Genomic DNA, 21,537 nt, shown 5'->3' with positions numbered 1-21,537 from the left:
GGCTTAGTAACTCGTTAAGGAAAGAACTTCTGATCTAGAGGATATATCAATGGAAACCTTGAAAACTGAAAGCAGAGATAACAAAGACTGAAAAGAACAGAACAGAATTTCTAAGGGATGTGGGACAGCTACAAAAGCTGTAACATATGTGTAATGAGTGTAACAGAATAAGAAAGAGAGAAAGGAACAGAAGAAATACATGAAACAATAATGACTGAGAATTTCCCAATTAATGTCAGACACCAAATTACAATTCCAGGAAGCTCAGAGAACACACAGAGGATAAATGCCAAACCCTATGCCTAGGCATATCATTTTGAAACTACCAAAAAAAGAAAAAAAGTCAAAGATAAAGAAAAATCCTGAAAGAAGTCAGAGGGGGGGAAATATCTTACTTACAGAGGAACAAAAATAAGATTATTTCCAATTTCTCAGAAACCATGCATGCAAGAAGAGAGTAAAATGAAATATATTAAAGTACTGAGAGAGAAAGACTCACCATCTAGAATTCTGTACCTATGAAATTATCCTTCTAAAGTGGAGAAGAAAAAAGGCTTTCTCAGACAAATGAAAATTGAGATTTGTTGCCAGTAGACATGCTTTGAAGGAATGTTGAGAGAAGTTCTTAAGAGAGAAGGAAAATAATATAGGTCAGAAACTCAGGACAACATGAAGAGCTGTGAGGAAGGAATAACTGAAGACAAAATAAAAACCTTAATTTTTACTATTCTTAGTTGATGTAAGAGATAACAGTTTGTTCAAAACAATGATAGGAAAAAATACACATATTCAATTATGTATATTTATGTGTATATATATGCTTAAGCATGCTCACATACATGTGAAATGAATGGCAGCAAAGACATAAGGGACAAGTGGGAGGAATCAGGATTACTTTATTATGATGAGGTATTCACACTCCCTGTGAAGTGGTATAGTGTTATCTGAAAGTGGATTTGGATTTGCTGTAGATGCATACTGCAAACTCTACAGCAATCAAAAAAATTTTTTAAACATGTAACAAATACACTAAGAAAGGAGATAAAATGAGATCATATAAAATGCTCAGTTAGAACCAAGAAAGGCAGAAAAAAGAGTGGAAGACAAAAAGAGGAACAAATAACAAGGGTTAACAAATATAAAGCAGTAATACATATAACAGATATTAGTCCAACGATAACAATAATCACTTTGAACCTCAATGGTCTAAATGCACAATTAAAAGGCTGAGATTGACGGAGTGGATCAAAACAAAAGACCCAAATATACCCTGTCTACAAGAAACCAATGTTAAATATAAAGACACGTGTGGATTAAAACTAAATGGATGGAGAAAAATATACCATACTAACACTAATCAAAAGGAAGCAGGAATAGCTGTATTAATTTCAAACAGAGCAGACTTCAAAGCAAGGAAGCTTATCAGAAATAAAGAAGCTCATTACAAAATGATAAAGGGGTCAATTCTCCAAGAAGATACAACAATCCTTAACTTGTATGTGCCTAACAACAGAATGTCAAATTACGTCAAAAATATAAAATTAATAGAACTGCAAAGAGAAACAGATTAATTCATTACCATAGTTGGAGACTTCAACATCCATCTATCAGAAATGGACTGATCCAGCAGGCAGAAAATCCATAAGGACACAGTTGAATGCAACAAACTGTTAATCAGCTGGATATAACTGCCATCTATAGACTACTTCATCCAATCCCAGCAGAATATATATTCTTTTTAAGTTCACATGGAACATTCATCAAAACAGACCATATTCTGGGCTATAAAACATACCTTAACAAATTTAAAAGAATAGAAATCATACAATGTCTGTCGTCAGACACTGTGGAATTAAATTAAAAATCAACAACAAAAGGATAACCTGAAAATCCCCAATTATGTGGAGATTTAACAACACACTTCCAAGAAACATATGAATCAAAGAAGAAACCTTCAGAGAAATTTAAAATTATTTTGAGCTAAATGAAAATGAAAACATAACTTATCAAAATTGTGGAATGCAGTGAAAGCATTGCTTAGAGGAAAATTTATAGCACTGAATACCTATTGAGAAAATAAGAAATATCTAAAATGAATAATCTAAGTTTCTAATTCAGGTAACTAGAAAAAGAAGAAATTCAATACACAGTAAATAAGAAAAAACAGGAATCAGAGCTGAAATAAAACCACAAACAGGAGATCAATAAAGAAAATCAGTGAAACCAAAAGCTGGTTGCCAAAAAACCAATAAAATAAATAAGCGACTAGCCAGGCTAACTGGAAAGTAGGAAAAAAAAAAGAGAGGACACAGATTATTAATGCTAGAAATGAAAGAGGAGACATCACTACAGATCTTATAGGTATCAAAAGAATAATAAAGGAGTACTCTAACAACTCTATGCCAACAAATTTGATAACCTAAACGAAATGGACCAATTTCTTGAAAGACACAACCTGCCAAAACTCACACAAGAAGAAACAGACTAAATAAGTAGTCCTATATCTCTCAAAAGAAATTAAATAAACAATTAATAATCCTTTGAAACAGACAGCACCAAACTTAGATGAATTCACTGGTGAATTCTACTAAACATTTAAGGAAGAAATTGTATCAATTCTCTACAATCTTTTGTGGAGAATAGAAGCTGAGAGAATACTTCCTAACTCATTCCATGAGGCCAGAATTACACTAATACCAAAAGCAAAGACATTACAAGAAAAGAAAACTCAGAGACCAATATCTGACAAACACAGATCAAAAAATCTCAACAAAATACTAGCAAACAAAATCCAACAATCTACAAAAAGAATTAAACATCACAATCAAGTAGAATTTGTCCCACGTATGCATGGCTGGTACAACTTCTGAAAAGCAATCAATGTAATTTATCACATCAACAGCCTAAAAAGGAAAACTCACATGATCACATCAATAGATGCAGAAAAAGCACCTGATAAAATCCAAACCCATTCAATATAAAAATTCTCAGTAAACTAGGAATGGAGAGGCACTTCCTCAAATTGACAGAATATCTACCAAATCTTTATAATATCTTACTTCATAGTAAGAAACTCAAAACTTTGCCCACTAAGGCAAAGATGTCCCCTTGCTCCATGCTTTTTGAATTTCATACTAGAAAGTCCATCTAATGCAGTAAGAACAGAAAAGAAATACACATAACAATACCCTTGAGTTCTGCTGCAGGAACTAAGGCTCCCACCCAGGAGGAGGACGGTAGCTTCAGGACGAGCCCAAGAACCCTGAAGCATCACCCTGTTACCTCACCACCAACCAGTCAGAAGGAAGGCACACCCTGCAGCCCTCACTCCAAATTTTGCCTATAAAAACTCTCCCCTGAAAACCACTGGAGAGTTTGGGTGTTTTCGGCCCAAGCCACCTGTTCTTGCTTGGTCCGGCAATAAATCTCTCTCTGATCCAAATTCTGAAGTTTCAGTTTGTTTGGCCTCACTAGGCACATGAACTTTTGTTCAGTAACTGTGTGTGTGTGTGTGTATGTGCGTGTGTGTGTGTCTGTGTGTGTAACACGCACACAATGGGCTACTATTCAGCCATGAGAATGAAGGAAATCCTTGCTGTGACAGGTTGTGACAACATGGATGGGTCTTGAGGGTATTAGGTTAAATGAAGTCAGTCAGACAGAGGAGCACAGATACGATATTACTTTATGTGGAATCTAAAAAAGTTGAACTCATAGAAAGAGACTAGACTGATGGCTCCCAGGGACTGGGGGATGCAGAAAATGGTAAGCTGTTGAGCAGAAAGTACAAACTTCTACTTACAGTTTTACCAAACAAAAGATTTTCTTCATATACCTCAACCTAAACAACATATGGTACCAGACTGAATGCAGAAACATATATGAGAACCCAGCTGTATTAAGTCAGATAATACAGAGATGTGCAAAAATGTGAAAACAATGCCACTCTTGTTAGACAGTTTTTTCTTGGAAAAGGTCATTATTTTGTTCATTGAAAAATGCTATTTATATTAACATGTAATCAATTTATTATTACTTTAAAATGAAGTAATATTTTATAAACTTTTGTTTTCATTTCAAATATGGTAAATATTGATAGACAGAACCCATATTTTTAAAAAAGCTCATTGGGATCCTCAATATTTAGGAGTGCAAAGTGGTACTGAGACCAGAATGTTTGAAAGCTGTGTCTCCAACACAGTGACATATTCTAAGAAAAGGAAAAGCAAAGTTGGATGATGAAGTAAATGGTCATCACTCACAGCAAAAAGGCCTCATTCACAGCACCAAAGAACTCAGGCCAGAGCACTTCCTGAGGTTCCTGTCCATGGTAGGTGAGCAGAGCCTCCACCAGTGGTTCAAAATCTGGCAGAGTAACAAGTGGGACACAAACTCGTGACAGGGACCTTACTCGTTCAGGAGCCATTCTGTGGAATAAATAAAATGAGAAATAATTACCCAAATCTTAGAACCACATATACTTAAACGCTTGTAAAATCTTTATGCTGAAAAGGTTCATGACAGGTCACTTGCTTTGCCCCTCACATAAAGAGGGCTACCCTAACTCCATCTTTGAATTCTTACACAGCTCTCTAGGAAGAAAGCCTCTGGCTGCGGTTCTCATTTTAACATCACTCACTGCCAGGACTGGCTTAACTATTTACAGGTACCTCCAGCTCACCATGCCCAACAGAACATTTGAATTCCTTCCCCAAATGTTCTCTTCCCTCTGTGCTCCCAAACTTTGAGGTCCATCCTAGATTCCTCCTTTTCTCTCATGTCCCTGTCTTATCCAGCAGTTAATATCATCAGTTCATCTGACTACTACTCTACACTCCAACACTACCCCCTTATTCACCATCACCTCCAGCCCGGGCTAGTTAGGAACCTCCTAACTTAGTCCCTGCTTTTGCCCTCACCCCCACTGTTTATCAACAGAACAGTTCCAGCAACTCTTTAAAAATCCAGATCACTACACTCGTCTGCTCAAAGCTTTGAAATGGCTTCCCACCTCACACAGAAAACAAGCAAAGCCTTGTATTAGCTGCCAAGGCACTCCATCCATAGTGGTGCCCCTCCTGTTTCTCTGGCTTCATCTCCTTCAACTCTTACCACTGCCCGTTCTGCTCTGGCCTTACCGGCCTCCAACTACTCCAGAAAAGGTCCTATTGTTCATTCTGCCTGGAACACACGGCTAGCGCCTTCATTTCATAAAAGTCTCAGCTCAAATGTTGCTTTACATAAAGGGGAGAGGGGAGGTTCCCTGAACATTCCATATAAACGTGCTGAGAAATCCAGCAGCAATCAGCTACATGTAGCAATTTAAATTTACATTAATTTGAATGAAATGAATTTTAAATTCCATTCCTCAGTTGCACTAGCTACATATCAAGAGTTCCAACAGCTGCATGAGACTAGTGGTTTACTGTATCGAACAATGCAAATTCACAGGATTTGTCCATTACTGCGGAAAGCTCCAGCAGAGCTTAACATAGCATAAATCCTCTCATCTTGCTGTGTACTTCCTATCTCTCTTCCCCTGTTTCACGTTCCTTCAGAGAACTTTTCATCACCTGACCTATGATGCATCTGCTTGTTTATTATTCGTGGTCTGTTTCTTCCTGCCAGGATACCAGCTCTGGAAGGGCAGGCGCTTTTTCCTCACTCCTCTGTTCCTGGCATGTAGGCACAACTCCTTACTTATAGTTCAAGGAACAGATATTAAATGAATAAATTAATAACTAGAAATCAAGGAAATGGAAGTCTAGGATGTATGCTATTAGCTCTTTCTCTAGCATTTTCTCTTTAAATCTCATATATAATCGTAAGTCTAGAAATTTAGCCTTTGCTTTTTTTTGGTGAAACACAAATGAAACCATGATAAAGAACATATAGCTGTTCCTCTTTTTTTTTTTTATACTTGCTGTCTATTATTAAAAAATACGTGTCTTCTGTAATTTAACAATGCCTCCGTTTAGAGGCACGTAGGCTGTTTCTAATTTTTCACTATCATCAGTACTGCTGCAGCAGTATCCTTGCACCTGCCTCTCAAGCCCCCATGTGAGTATCTGCATATTGAGTTGCTTTCCAAAAGACTACCAGTTTACTTTTCTACTCTTGCCACTGATATTATTCTGGGTATTTTTATTTCTTATTAATCTAGACAAAAAGTATCCCATTACTTTCATTTGCATTTTTCTGATAACTTTTGAGACTGATGACTTATGTTTGTTACCCACTTGTATTTCCTTTTCAGTGAATTTATTTTAAAATAGTGCACACTGTCCTATTCATTCATTTAATAAATATTTTTTGAAACCCTTCCTATATTCGAGGCTGTTTGCGATGGTCATGATACAAAAGCAAAGACAAAGCGTAGTAATGGAAAGAATGAAATGCCAGATGACACCAAGTGCGATGCTGAAAGTTCAGTGCATTAAGGGGTTAAGGAGGGCAGGAATTTACTGAGGGGAGTGTGAAGGCAGAGATCTAAAGGAGGAGTATAAACAAACCATATTTGTATCCTGGAGAAAAATGTTGTAGACAGACGTAAAGCAAACACAGAGGCCTGGAGTAGCTGAGTACAACCCAGAGGCCAAGGCAGCAAGACCAGAGGGAATGTTGGAGGGGAGAAGGAAGTCGGGCGTTTTTTTTTTGTTGTTTAACTTTCTTTACTTTTATCAAATTTACAGATACAACTATCTTACATATCTTTGAAGAGTTAAATAACTCTTCAAAGTGCATGAAAAACAGTAGCTTTTGAAAAAGCACTCCCACTCCCATTTTCTGATTTCAGAGGCAACCACTCTGAAGCCTAATTCATTCTTTAGATACTCAGTACGTTGTTTTGCCTGGGTTTAATGACTATTATTTGGCTTGTCTGCTTCTTTTTTGTTTTTTTGCACTGATTATTACTTTAACTCCAAACTCTTATCCATGTATGTAATCTCCTCATAATACATTCAAACATATCTGATATTCTACCATTTCATCTTCTTAAGGAAATTTCTCCTAGAACCTTCTGACCTGTTCCAACCTGGACAGGTTGTTTTTCACTTCCTCTGTTGAGTAATCTTGGGAGCTCCACCCTGGGGATTTCCTTCACTTCTCTCCTGGATCCCATATCTTCTTATTCCTTGGTTCATTCTTCGTATGTGAGAAAAGGTACATGATGGGTAAAGTACCTGACACTTTTGCATGTCTGGAAATACATTTATTTTATTCTCACACTTGATTGATGGTTTGGCCGAGTACGGAATTCTGGTAATTTTCCTAGCGAATTGTGACAGTGTGGGTCTACTGTCTTTTACCTTCTTGAAAAATCCCATGCTATTATGAATCCTGATTCTTTATAGAAGTCTTTTTTTTTTTTTTTTAACTTCCTGGAAGCTTTTGGATATTCCTTCTGAAATTTCACATTGATGTGCGTTGGTATGCATTCATTGCTATGCATCGTGATGGACGCTCAGTGGACCTTAAATCAGGAAAGATCTTTTAAATTATTTCTTTGATGATTTTCTACCATTCTTTTCTCTGTTCTCTTTCTGGGAACTCTGATTTTTGGATACTGAACTACAGTTCTCTCTTCTCTTTTCTTTTTTTTCATCTCTTGGTCTTTTTGCTCTAGATTTTGAAAGAATTGTCCAATTTTATCTTCCAATCTTTTATTATGTTTTCCATTATCACTCTCTATTAATTTCCAAAAACTGTTTTTTTCACTCTCTGGATATTCTTCTTTTTTAAAAAAATAGCATCCTGTTCTTGCTTAATGGATATATTACCCTTTATTTTAATAGGGACACTGATATTAATTTATTCTAGATGTTCCTTTCTATAAATAATCTTTTTCTCTATTATTATTGGTTTTTACTTTTCATGCTATATGCTTAGTCTGATTTCCTTCAATATCTAGTGAGCTCTGCCTGTCAGCATATACTTCAGAGTCAGGCACTAAAAAGCTAGTAGTAACGTACATAAATGGGGAATGCTTACTGTGATCTTCAGTATAGTACAGTAGTTTTCAGACTTTTTGAGTTTCAAACAGCATTAAACTCTTAAAAATTACTGGGAACACCAAATAGCTTTTGTTTCTGAGGTTATCAATATCGGTATTTATCAAGTTTGAAATTAAAACAGGTATCTAAAATATTTATTAACTCACTAGAAGTAATAATAATAAATCCATTTGATGTTAACATGAATAACCTTTTTTGTTAAATAATACATTTTATAAAACAAATAAATATTTAATGAAAAGAGTGGCACTCTTTTACATGTTTGCAAATCTCTTTCCTATATGGCCTGAAAGAAAAGTTGGATTCTTGTATTTACTTCTGCATTCAACTTGTTGCAATACATTATTTTGACTGAACTATATGGACAGTCTAACTCCACATAGATATGTAGTTTAAAATGGCAGGAATATTTTAATAGCCTCTTCACATAATTGCACATATTCCCCTTCGATACTACACACCAAAATTCATCAAGTACTACTCACCCTGCTCCTGGCATGCCTATCTAGGAATGCTGGTAGAGCTGCCTGCCACAGGTCTTGCGGGTTGGTGATGGGTAACCTCCACCGTGATAATGGCTGAAATTAGCCACGATATACTGGCCAAGCATTACCCTGAAAGCTGCAAATCTTCAAATAGACTACAGAGTCTTAAAATAGTTACATCAGACAGATTCTGTCCCTAAAATTTTTGTCTAGGTGAAGCAATGGATTTCTGGTACTTCCTAATCCACTATCTTCCCTGACATCCCGCTTTGATCACTGTATAAAAAAGTTAAAAACTTTTCTTACTTTCCTTTTCTTTGTCCTTTCATACTGTATGCTAGGAGAACTACTCAGCTCAATCTTTGAAGTCAGTGTCCGTTATTCAGCTGTATCTCCTATTCAGCCTGTTTACTGGATTTTCTCCCCCTCCCCCATAAGTCCCCTCTTTAGGGAAAAACAGCTTACTTGTATTTCAAGGATATGATCGTTTCTCTTACTATTCTTAATACAATTCATTATTCCTTTTTAAAAAAAAATCCATTTACTCATCCTAGGGAAGGCATATAGTTGGTAAATTTGCATTTTCTATTTGTTACATTTGGTTCATTTTTCCTTATGGTGTCAACTTTCTGCAACTATCTGGTGATTTTTGTTCATTTGCTCTTTCTGGAATTTGGGATTCCACATTAGCCTCTCCAAGAAAGCTCTGTTCCATGCAGCCCCCCTCCAGTACTTGTTGGGAGGGTCAGGATGTAGTGCTGGTTGGCGTTGCCAATAAACTCGGGGCATTAGAGCACCCCCAAACTGCTGGCAGGTGATAGCCACTTGGTGCTTGTTATCCGCCAAAGGTTTCTCCCTCCTTCTTGTTGGAAACAGGACACCTCTGCTGTCTCTTGTTTGGGGACAGTGGATAAAGAGGAGGAGTGTATGAGGGACTAGCCAGTTGGCTACTATTACTGCAGTAGTCCAACAAGCATCTTGCTGGCTTCCAGGTACCCCCCTATTCCTTTAATCCACTTGCAAAGTAACCCTTACTGTTTGAAGTAGTCTGTCTTGCAAGCCTTTTTGGGCTGTGATATTTGCCTTAAAAAAATATCCCACTACCTATTATTTTAAGCCCTTCTCATAATTTGTGGGTCATCAAAAGCCTCCTTTGCTTTACAGTATTATAATATTTAATTGCTAAAATTCCCCTGTCATTTCTAGAAGTTAGGAGCTTAGTGAATGCTAGGACATTTGGGTGCTCAGTTCATCATTTGATTTAGTTTTTTACATCACATTTTCATTTTAATCTCCTAACTAACTATGGGAGCTGCTATGCCTCATAGGTCTTATACTTTAGTCTTCAGAATCTGTTCATGTTCTCCACATCGGAGCTACTAAACGTGTGGTGCTTGGAATCAGCAGCATCCGCATCCCTGGGAGTGAGGCCAAGGAATCTGTTTACATTCTTCCAGGGGATTCTTATGCACACTGAAGTCTGAGAAACACTGCTCTACCCTTTAATAGCAGTCCCCGCAACTAGGTATCAATCTCTAATGATAATCTGAATAGTTTATGGAAGCATGATAGAACTGCATTTAAGGTTTACATTTTTATTAATTCCTATGAATTATTAGTTGAGCTGTATTATTTTCTTGATAATCAACAGTAAAGTTTTCAAAAAGATAATTTTTTTTTTGTTGAACTACACAATGATTTCTTCTTATGTGTGAACACTGTCTTTTCTCCTCAAATATTCACCCCTTCTAAAACTAACTTATTCTTTACCACTTTCCAAAATGATTGAGGTCTCTTCAATAGCATTTATCTTCCACAGTGCTCTATCATCTTTCTCTAACTCACCATCTAGGTGGTTTTAGACCTAAAATTAATTCATGTGTTTTTGAGTGCATCTTCTAAGTTAACAAAAAGATATATTTAGCCTGAGTTGTAAAAAAAAAAAAATACAAAAAACACAAAACCTTACATTTTGGGGATATACAAGCTCAGTGGGTAGGATAAGGGAGGAGAAAGTTGTTGTGCTTGTGTGTGATGTAGAATGCTTTTCTGTTTGTATACTTTGGGGGCTGGTATAGCTCAGTGGTAGAGCACATGCTTAGCAAGCATGAGGTCCTGGGTTCAATCCCCAGTACGTCTGTTAAAAAAAGAAAAAAGGAGCTTGTTTATATATTTTGCAAAGAGTAAGGACTCTATGAATGTTTGAGAAGTTAAAAAAATACACCTGGGAGTTACATGCATTCCTAATAAATTCAGAACTCTGAAATATAGGAGGAGATCTTGCCCTCTTACAGCCTAGACTCATCAGTCCTCCTCTGTGAAAGACCTGTAAGTACAACTTTCCTCTCATTATCTTAAGAGAAAGGCTGATGGGTCAGAGACTATCACTGGTGACTGGGTGGGTGAAAGAGATGACCTCAGCATGAAGGGCATTTATCAAGTACTGGCACTTATGGGCTGCAGACTGTATCTCAACCAGGCTGAAAAAAGTCCAAGATTACTTTCCTGAAACATTCTAAAGTTTCATTTAAACAGGTAGCTCTTGGTTCTACCAAAATGCAAGCAGGCCAAGTGAGTCTTCCGAAAAGCTTCAAAGTGCTCGCAGCCTTCAAGGCTCCCTCTTTTGGCCAAAGACTGCCAGAGTGTGAAAATCCAACTTCGGTCGGAGTTACGCAATACTTTCCAGACTGCATTACACTAAGCATTAGGTCTTGACTGATTGCCAGGGCAGCCCTTCCAAATGATTTTTGCACAAGAACTCAGCTGCAGGAGGCTCAATGGCAACCACATACTGCTGGAGACATCCTTCCATGTGGTTGTACTGTAGTTTCCAAACCATCTGCAGCAAACCATGGAACTACAAGATAAACTGATGATGCTCACAAAGTCCAGAATGTCGCTCCTTCTAGACAGTTTGTAGCAAAGAGCAAGAGATTTTAAACATTCTGTCACTAAACTGTTGATTTTACTTGGTGGCAAGTGAAACTCTATTTAAAGTACCGTGACAAGACCATTTATCAGGCCTCTAAAAATAATGCAAAAGGGAACCAAACAGATTTTCCTATTTTATTTCCTTTTGTTCCTCTGACAATTTATACATTGAGGTTATTAGATTAATTTCTATATCTTCTATGAGGCTTTTGAACCTTTTGAAATGAACTTGAAACATTCAAGTGGCAAAAAGGAAGAAAAATGTAGAAACCCTCTATAAAAAAAACAAACCACAGAGAAAAGCAGTAGAGCAAGTCTGAGAGGCTTTGGGTTGTCTGAACATTTTAAGTCCTACTAGAGAAGGAAAATGATGATAAAATCCAAATTTCATAAATAATAGGAATATCTGGATTCAAGTGTACCTGAAAGTATCTCGCCTATTATGCTGTATTCAACTTCTTTTTACCGTTAAATCTTACAAATGGATAGATAACTTCAGATATACTGTAGGAAAAACTTGCATATTACTATGATACACATTTTGAGTATTATAATAACTTATGACAGCAACATCTATAATGGCTCCAGCATGTTTGGCAGCTCTTTCAAATGTTATCATAATGCCATTCCACTACCTGATTCTGTGAAATCAGTTTCTACTCAAGAGAACACACTTGTTTGAATTTATAATTCACTAGAAAATTGTGGACTTAAGAGTTCTGAGTCTCACACAAGCTTTTAGGGACCCAGGTTCTTTAATGGATGAAGAACAGAACTTCCTGCTATTAGGTCTTAAAAGCAGAATTTTCAAAGCTCATAAAGAGACTCAAAAAGTATGCTGGTATCAAATTCCTTTTTAAATTCAATCTTCTGGTAAGTATAAATGAACCTAATCCAACAGATTGAATTTCCCTAAAAACTCAACACATTCAGAAAAATATCCACAAGAAATTTCTCTGGTTGAATTCTAACTTTCTGAAAAGGAAAAAACAAAAAACAAAAAACAAAACTCCGTAGAAAATATCATTCAGCAGAGCAAATTAGGAATGTATCAGACGTGTCAGTGTCCAGAGGACATTCTATTAAGCACAGGCATCTCATATTCTCAGTAAATTCAGTTAAGGATTTTACTATTTAAATCATAGGTTTGCCTTGACTAAGAATGCCCTAAACTACTAACTAAATTAACCACCATTTATCCTTGCTGCTACTGCCAGCTGGGGTACCAGCATGACATCCTTCAGTGGACTTTGCTTTGCACAGGCAATTTGTCCACATTATTAAAAAAAAAAAATCCTTAATGAAGAAATAGTCATGAATTTAGAAATGAACCTACCCACAAAATGGCTCAATCTGATACAAATGGAAGTTTCTGAGCTATAAAGAGAAGATCTGCTAACGTCTTCCAGCAGGACCTCCTGACTGTGGTCAGCAGAGTTTAGATACTTTTCTGAACTACTGTCTTCTCCTGTCCAAGGGTGAGAAAATAAAAAGCACAAATAATTCTGAGAAAAAAGTCTAAAGAGATCAGTATAATTAAGAATAAGTAGACTTCAAAAAGACGTAAATAAAGGGAAAAAATACTGCAGAGAGGAACACATACTAAGCAGCCTAAGGCTGGTTAAAGAGAGTTTTGTATGCTCTTGTGTTGCTGCCTACAGTCCTTCTGTTTCAACTTGAAAAATTCCCTTTAACAATTCCTAAGACAAGTCTAGTGGTGATGAACTCCCTCAGCTTTTGTTTATCCAGGAAGGTCTTAATTTCTCCTTCACTTTTGGAGGACATCTGGCAGAACATAATCATATTGTTTGGCAGGTTTTTACTTTTAGCACTTTGAATATGTCATCCCACTCCCTTCTGGCCTTAATGTGTCCGCTGAGTAATCCGCTGATGATCTTTTGGGAGCTTCCTTGTGATGAGTTGTTTTTTTCTTGCTGCTGTCAACATTCTCTGTCTTTCACTTCTTTGCCAGCAACTCCCTGTCTTTGACTTTTGACAGTTTGATTACAAGAAGATTTGGTGTGGGCCTTTTTGGTTCATCTTAAAGTTATTTAAGCTTCTTGAATTTGGATGCCCAATTCCTTCCTCAGATTGAGTAAGCTGTCTGCGCTTTTCTTTCTCTCTTCTACTTCTGGGACTCCCACAATGCATATAATTGTTCTACTTGACGATGCACCATAAGTTCTTAGGCTTAATTTTCTTTTCTTTATTCATTTTTCTTTTTATTCCCCTAATTTAGTAATTTCAAAGAACACATCTTCAAGTTAAGTGCTTGATAAAATCTACTGCTGAACCCTTCCTTTGTTTTTTTCAAGTCAATTATTGTATTCTTCAGCTCCAGAATATGTTTGGTTGTATTTCAATGATTTCTCTTTGTTGATATTCCTATTTTGTTCTTGCATCATTTTTCTGATTTTGTTTAGTTGTTTATCGGTATTCTATTGCAGTGCACTGAGCTCCTTTAGAATGATTATTCTGAATTCTTTGCCAAGGAATTCATAGACCTCTGTTTCTCTAGGGTGGTTTATGGAGATTATTTTTGTTCCTTTGATTGGGCCATGTTTTTCTGTTTCCTTGTGTGCCGCCTTATTTTTTGTTGTGTTTTGTGGATTTGAAGAAAGTCACCTCTCCCAGTCTTCATGGACTGGCTCTGTACAGAGGAAGACTTTCACTAATCAACCTGGCTAGGGAGTCTGGGGATCCTTCAAACATTTTCTGGGGATGCCTCTTCTCTGGGCTTGTGCACAAAATTTCCCAATTAGACAACTTTGCCAGTTTCTTTTTCAGGAGCGTATGATCTCCTCCCTCTAGTGTTTAACTGTGGTACTGCAGGTTCTCCGACGCTGCAACAAACCACTAAGCTCTCTTGTTCTGTGTAGCCTCCCACACATCCAAAGTATGCTGGTTCTGTTATTGTTTTCAAGTCAGGGAAGACTGAAACCAATCTCTAGGGTAGCCCATTTAAAAGTTAGAACATTGCAAGCACATTCCACTCTTCTCTTCCCACCCTCCCACCCTAAAAGAGAAGTTGTGAGTTGGGTACTGTATAATAATCACGTTGACCTGAGTCAACCTGTTTGTGGCACTGACAGTTCTCTGGTGCTGTAAAAAGCAGCTGAGCTCTCTTCAACACTCCACAAGTCCCAGTCACTGAAAATGTGCAGACTCCCTGTCAGTGGTCAGAGTCAAGCAAGACAGATGGCAATCTCTCAGGTAACCCTCCAAAAGCCAGAACACTGGACACATTCCACTCTCTGCTTGACTTTGAACTTGCCAGGGGTATTGTGACTCTGTAATTGGTTTCTGAAATTCTCATAAGGGCTCTTTGGGTCACACACTACTGTTAAGTCACCATCTCTGTGAGGGAACACTTGTTCCTTGGCTGGGAATTTCCTACTCTGCCATTTTGCTGACATCACTCCTGAAGAATTTTTTTTAATGTTTATTATTTATTTAGTCTTCCTCTTTTGGTAGTGACTAGCTTATATTTCTTGTCCACTTCCATACTGGAGTGCTTGCCACTTTATGACTGATTTGTAGGAGGTGTCTGTATAGTTTACATGCAAATCATTTGCTGTTTTATAAGTTGCAAATATCTTCTAAGTCTGGCTGGTCTTTTCCATTTGTTAATAGCCTTTTTGTTTGTTTTTGTTTATTCTTAGCTGCATTTTAAAAAAAATCATCAACTTCACAAATGTTGGGAGTTTGGTGTAGGGCATCCTATGGCATCCTATTGGTGTAGGGCATACACATTGCATCCTATTGATTTTTTAAGTCCCTTTCAATAATTTTTAATTCTATCATTTAAAATATCCATTATTCAACATTCACCTTAAGGCTAAATCAAAGTCTTTCCCTGATGTGTAAATGATTGTAAATGCTTTCCATGCACTCTAGGGGTTCTTATTACTTTTTAAGGCATACTTTATACGCCACAAAATGCACCTATTTGAAATGTACTATTCAAAGATTTTGAACAAATTACTGAGTTGGACAACTACCATTATTATCCACTTTCAGGACATTTCTATCACCTCAAGATCTTTTGTGCTAATTTGGACACAAAATTATCTGTTCTTACCTCTAGCTTCAGGAAACAACTAATCTACTTTCTGTCTTTATAGTGTAATGTGTCTACTCTGAACATTCGATAAAAATAGAATCATACAATATGTAGTCTTTCATGACTGGCTTTTTTCACTAAGCATAATGCTTTTGAGGTTCACACATGTTATAGCATAAATCAGTTGTTCCTTTTTTACTGAGGAACAGTATTATTCTATTGTATGAGCATACCATATTTTGTTCTTCCTTTCATGAGCTGATGGATATTTGGGTTGCTTCCATTTTTTGTCCATTATGAATAATGCCACTATGAACATTCCTATACAAGTATTTATGTGCTTCTTAGCCATTGTATATATATATATTTTTGATGACCTGTATTCCAATCTTTTGCCTATTTTTTAACCAGGTTATTTGTCTTCTTATTACTGGGTCCTGTGTATATTCTAGATATAAGCCCCTTATCAGATAGATGATTTGAAAATATTTTCTCACAGTCTATGACCTGTCTTTTCATTTTTTTTTAATAGTGATAAAAGATGAATTTTTATTTGTTTATGCATTCACTTGTAGATGGTTCTTTGGATTGTTTCTGGTTTTGAACACTCAAGCAGCTATGAATATTTATATAGAAATAATTATGAATATCTATTTTTTCATTTGTCATGAGTTAATATTCAACAGTGGAACTGGTGGGTTGAATGGTAAGTGTATGTTTAACTTTATAATAAACCAAACTGTTTACCAGAGTGGTCATACCACTCATACTCTTAAAAACAGTGTCTGAAAAATCAGGTAGTTCCATATCCTCTCCAACACATGCTAATGTGAGTGTTTTCAATTTTAGTCATTTAAGGGGGGTGTACAGTGGTATCACATTTTTTTCTTCTTCTTTTTTTTTCACTGTGGTAAAACATACATAATAGTTATCATTTAAACCATTTATAAGTGGTAACCACTCCATGGCTATACATTCACCCACAGTGTAACCATCACCATAGTCTATACCCAAAGCTTTTTTTAATTACTCCTAACATAAACTATGTACCCATTAAATAATAACTCCATTCCCTCAGGCCCCCGATAACCTCTATTCTGTTTTCTGTCTCTATGAATTTGCCTATTCTAGGTACCTCATATAAGTGAAATCATACAGTATTTGTCCTTCTCTGTCTGGTCTATTTCACTGAGCATGTTTTCAAGGTTCATCCATGTTCTTGCATATACAAAAATTTTATTCCTTTTTATGGCTAAATTGTATTCTTTTGTCTTTATAAACCACATTTTGTTTATCCAATTCTGCTGATGGACACTGGGTTCTTTCCACCTTTTAGCTATTGTGAATAATATTGCTATGAACATTGGTTTACAGATATCTTTTCTAATCCTTGCTTTCAGTTTTTTTGTTTGCTTGTTTGTTTTTTTAAATATATACCAAGGAGTGGAATTGCTATGCCTTACGGTAATTCTATGTTTAACTTTTTGAGGAACTGCCAAACTGTTTTCCAAGGGGCTGCACCATTTTACATTCTCATTAGCAACGTAAAATGGTTCATTTTCCACTTTTGCGTGTTCATTTTTAAAATGATAGCCATCCTGCTAAGGGTGATGCAGCACCTCACCGTGATTTTAATTTGCATTCCCATAATAATTAGTAATTGTAAGCATCTTTTTATGTGCTTACTCACCAGTTGTATATCTTTCGGAGTAATGTCTAATCAAGTCTCTTGCTCATTTTTGAACTGAGTTTTTTGTTGTTGTTGAGTTTTAGGAGTTCTTCATATATTCTGGATGTTAATCCCTTATCAGATATATCATTTCCAAATGTGTCCATTCAAATAGCAGGCACTGTATTTTGCTTTCTTAATAATAGTCAATGATTCATAAACTTCTTAATTTTAATGAAATCCAGTTTATCTACTTTTTCTATGCTGCTTGTGCTCTTGGTGTCACATTCAGAATATCCCTGCCAAATCGAATGTCATGAAGATTCTCTCCAGTGTTGTCATCTAAGAGTTTCATAGTTTACTTTAAGGAATGAAATGCAAAGTACGCCTAAAGGCTGAGGGCAAAGACCATTTCTGACAGAGCTTTTACTGGCAATCGCTTTATCAAAAAAAAAAAAAAAAATCACAAATTCCCTCAGTCTCCAGCTTCTCTTAACGATTTGTTAAAAATGAAATGCTCACCAACAGAAACAAGTTTGAATTCCTTCATGCAGTTAAGAAACATTCTGTAACGTGATGAACTGCCTTTTAATTAGTCAGAATCTATTTGATTTGTTTAGTCTAGATTTTGGAATATTATGGTTCTTAAAACAGGTCATTTGTGCACATCAAATATCTGTTGCCTTCTAAATATTTTGATATTGTGTGATATACCCTCACATGAGCTGTGCACCTCTTTCTTTTGTGTTCCATACTGAATATGTGGGGCTTTTTACTCAATGGGTGCACAAGAGACACTGCATGAGCTACTGACCTATCGGAGTTCAGACAAGAGTAATTTTTTAAAGTTTGATAAAACTCACCAACTTGCCATGTATCCCATGAAAACAATCCCTCCACACAGAACGTAACCATAACTATGAACATGCATTTCCTAAGAATTATAAAATTTTTCTCTCATAACCAAACCGATACATTGTGAAACCTGAGAAGGGGGATGTTTAGTTTAACACCTACCGACTTTGAGTGTTAAATCCATTAAGATGATTCTCTCTGAGTTCAGACACTAATGATAAAACCATCTGTAAAACAAAATCAGTTGCAGGTTAGCTCACACTGCAAACAGGATTACATCAGTTCTGTTTTTCTTGGTGTGAGTGATATTTCCGCTGAGATTCCCTACTCTCCTCCCCCACCAATCGTCTCCTTGTTTTACTTTGTCAAAGTAAAAAGAGAGCAGTGCCAAGTCACATTTACTAATAATCTGGATTTTATGTTTAATGTCTGTTACTCTCTATTCCTATCTAAGCAAATAAGTAATAGACAAGTCATTAATTTCCCCCAAATTAAAACCAAATCTGTTCAAAATAAAACCACGTTAAAGTTGGTTTACTTTTTTCTTTCTTAACTTAGTTCCTTATTTTAAAAACGCTATTTATGTATAAAGCTTCCAAAAGACAAGAATAGTTACCAAATATTAAAAATCTCATGACATTTTTAGAATAGCTACGTTAAGATCATAAATTAAAATTTCTTGAATTTGGCTAAATTTAAGGCAAAAGAAAACACAGCTTTAACACAAGGATGTAAATATAAATACTATTTACAAGGTTGTTACTTATTGAATATTTTGCTTTAACATAAAATTCCTTTCAGGTTATTTTTAAATACAAAATTTGTCCAACAGTAAAAGGCTGTGTTTATATTGGTTAAGGAAATCTCTTCTCCCCAAAATCCCTGAGAGAATAAATGAGATATGTTAGGAGGCAGAAGTTGGTTGATTTAGAATAACATCTCCTGGTTTCCTTCTTCTTTCTCATAATCTCCCATCTCACATTTTTTCCTTACATGGCCATAAGTCCATCCAAGGTAAGAAGAGATAAACACAGAAAAGTTAAACATCTCTCCTGGAGGAGTGAAATATTTCCATTTACCTTTTTGGCTGATGGTACATTAAGCAATGAAAATTTCAATACTAATAAATTTAAAATACTCACATTTTTAAGTAAACCAGGATAGTAATCTGCGGGTGCATACCCAAGACCTTGAGTAAAAAGATCAACTTCTTTTATATCAGATCTGAATGCCGCAAGTATACAAGATAATAGCCCCTAAAAAACATAACAGAGAAAAAGGTCTCAAGAACGAATGTTAGTGCCCATTATGTACAATGCCTAGAATCTGAGTAATATGTAAATGGGGTAGTCTCTATGAAACGAATAATCTTAACTTGTCCAAATACCCAGTTCACTTTGATTCAGTTACATAGAAGAAATAAGTCAGTGATAAACTTAATAAAAATAAGTAAATTTAAACAAACATTAAAGGTAAAAAAGATATATAACAAATGATTAACCATATTAAGAATGTGATCTTTACTGTTTTTAAACTCAATAAAATATTTTTATCAGAGTAGAAATGATAATTTAATACATAATAAGGAATACACCACAAATCACTAAGGAAAGGAAAGGAAAGCTTATGCAATAAATGGTGTTAGGAAAATTAGTTTAAAAAATTAGATTCTTATCTTATGTTTCTTACCAAAATGTACTTGAATTTACTGTAAATTGAAGAGATCATTGTAAAAATAAAATAATAAGAAAGAAGAAAATACAAATACTTTTCACATGTCTGGATGGGGAAGAACTTTGTAAACTAAAAATCAAGGAAGCAAACAAATCATCGTTTGTTCAAAAACAAATACAATAAAAAAAAACTTGTGTTATTCAGAAAATAATATAAGCAAAAATAGGGAGAATATTTACAACAGATAATACAGACACCTGGAAACAAATTAGTGTGCAAAATATCATATGACAAATACTAAGAGAATAAAAAGGGGTATGAACAGATAATTCATAAAACCAAATACAGATGCCCAAGACATACATGGATAGATGCTCATCCTCATAATCACAAAGGGTAAATTTAAACATCAACATATCATTTTTCACTCAATGAATTAAAGATTTTTACAGACATGATTACTTAATCTGTAATCTGGGTTCTCTGAAACAGGCACTCTGTGTGAGCTACTGGAAAAATACAAATGGGTGTCCATACATTGGTGCTGTTGTGAACTGCACTAAGGCACCCACAGAGAGTGAGTGAGTGTAACACAGCCTGTAACCCACCCCTACCAAGCTTGACCACCAGCGCTATGTCTGTCTGGAGGTTTGTAACCTGAAGACACCATACAGAAAACAACTTGAGAATGTACAGTGAAGGTTTTAAAAAGCATTCAGAACTTTGAACAGATCTGGCATACATTTAAGGAAATAACTCAAATATGAAGTTGGGGATTATGGTCCAAGATGTTCACTACAGTGTTATTATTTCTCATAGTGAAAAATGTGTAATATCAGAGAGTGATTAATTTATAATACCCTCCAAACAGTGGTTCATTATAAGCCATTAAAATGCTTGTAAAGAATTTGATGGCATTTTAAATGGTTATATTATAACATTAAATGAAGATGCAAAATTGTATACAAAGAAATGATCTCATCAATATAAAAGTAATTCAAACACGGGAATGAAAAAATAATGAAAGAAAATATCACCGAATGTTAACAGTCTCTGGGATGGTGCTATTATTGGTACATATACTTTTGTTTCTTTCTACTTCAGTACATTTTCCAGTTTTCTATATGTGTATGCACTACTTTTTAATCAGGAAAAAAAACCTTTACTTTTTGAAAGTGTTATTTGGAAATACTTTACATTTTAATAACAGATTTATTGAGATATAATCATATACCATAAAATTGATCCTTCTAAAGTGTAAAACCCATTGGTTTTTAGTATACTAAAGGCGAGAGTCATTTTACCTTTTTCTTTTTTAAAGTCTTGCACTGTATTTTGTGAGTACACACTACAAGATAAAATGAATTTGTATAAATGTATGTGAGTTCGTATACAAATACCTAGGGCAGTCAGATCTAGGGAGGAGACCGCATCATCTCGGTCAAGGGTTGGCCCCACTAGACTGGGGCAACAAACACACCAGGAATAACGAGGGCGCACAGCACTAATCCATCATGGCTTCGTGGCATTCATTTAAATTTTATCATAAACTATTTCACATATTCAAAAGATATAAAATAATATGACAAGTTTTGCCCACCATGGAATTTAATGAAGCATTAGAAACACGGAGGAAGACTTCTGTGCCGTCCCTCCTCTTCCTTGCTACAGTTCACAGCGGTCCTTCTTCGGGGGTAAACTCTACCTCTGTCTGGCCTACACCCCTCCGTGTAGATCACGCTGCCTTCTCCCTGTGAGCTCAGACTTGCCTCATACCCTCAAAACAGAACTCCAGGCAACAATACTAAGCAATATAGGTTGAAACCAGCTGTCCCAACGTGAGAT

At 35.8% G+C, this 21,537-nt stretch overlaps 1 protein-coding gene across 6 annotated transcripts in view; it reads right to left on the bottom strand.

Moving 5' to 3' along the window:
* Positions 1 to 21,537, bottom strand: part of FANCC (FA complementation group C) — a 182,042-nt gene that overhangs the window by 40,490 nt on the left and 120,015 nt on the right. For all 6 annotated transcript variants that reach the window (XM_064490110.1, XM_031447204.2, XM_031447206.2 and 3 more), the window contains 3 exons: positions 19,161 to 19,274; positions 18,181 to 18,245; positions 4,263 to 4,427 (listed from right to left, as the gene is read on the bottom strand). In XM_064490110.1, coding sequence (XP_064346180.1) covers positions 4,263 to 4,427; positions 18,181 to 18,245; positions 19,161 to 19,274 — 344 coding nt within the window. The remainder of the gene's footprint in view (positions 1 to 4,262; positions 4,428 to 18,180; positions 18,246 to 19,160; positions 19,275 to 21,537) is intronic.

This window comes from Camelus dromedarius, chromosome 10 (assembly GCF_036321535.1).
Source record: "Camelus dromedarius isolate mCamDro1 chromosome 10, mCamDro1.pat, whole genome shotgun sequence".
Lineage (NCBI taxonomy): Eukaryota > Metazoa > Chordata > Mammalia > Artiodactyla > Camelidae > Camelus > Camelus dromedarius.
The sequence above is the reverse complement of the archived record's forward strand: the minus strand, read 5'-3'. Positions and strand labels throughout refer to the sequence as shown.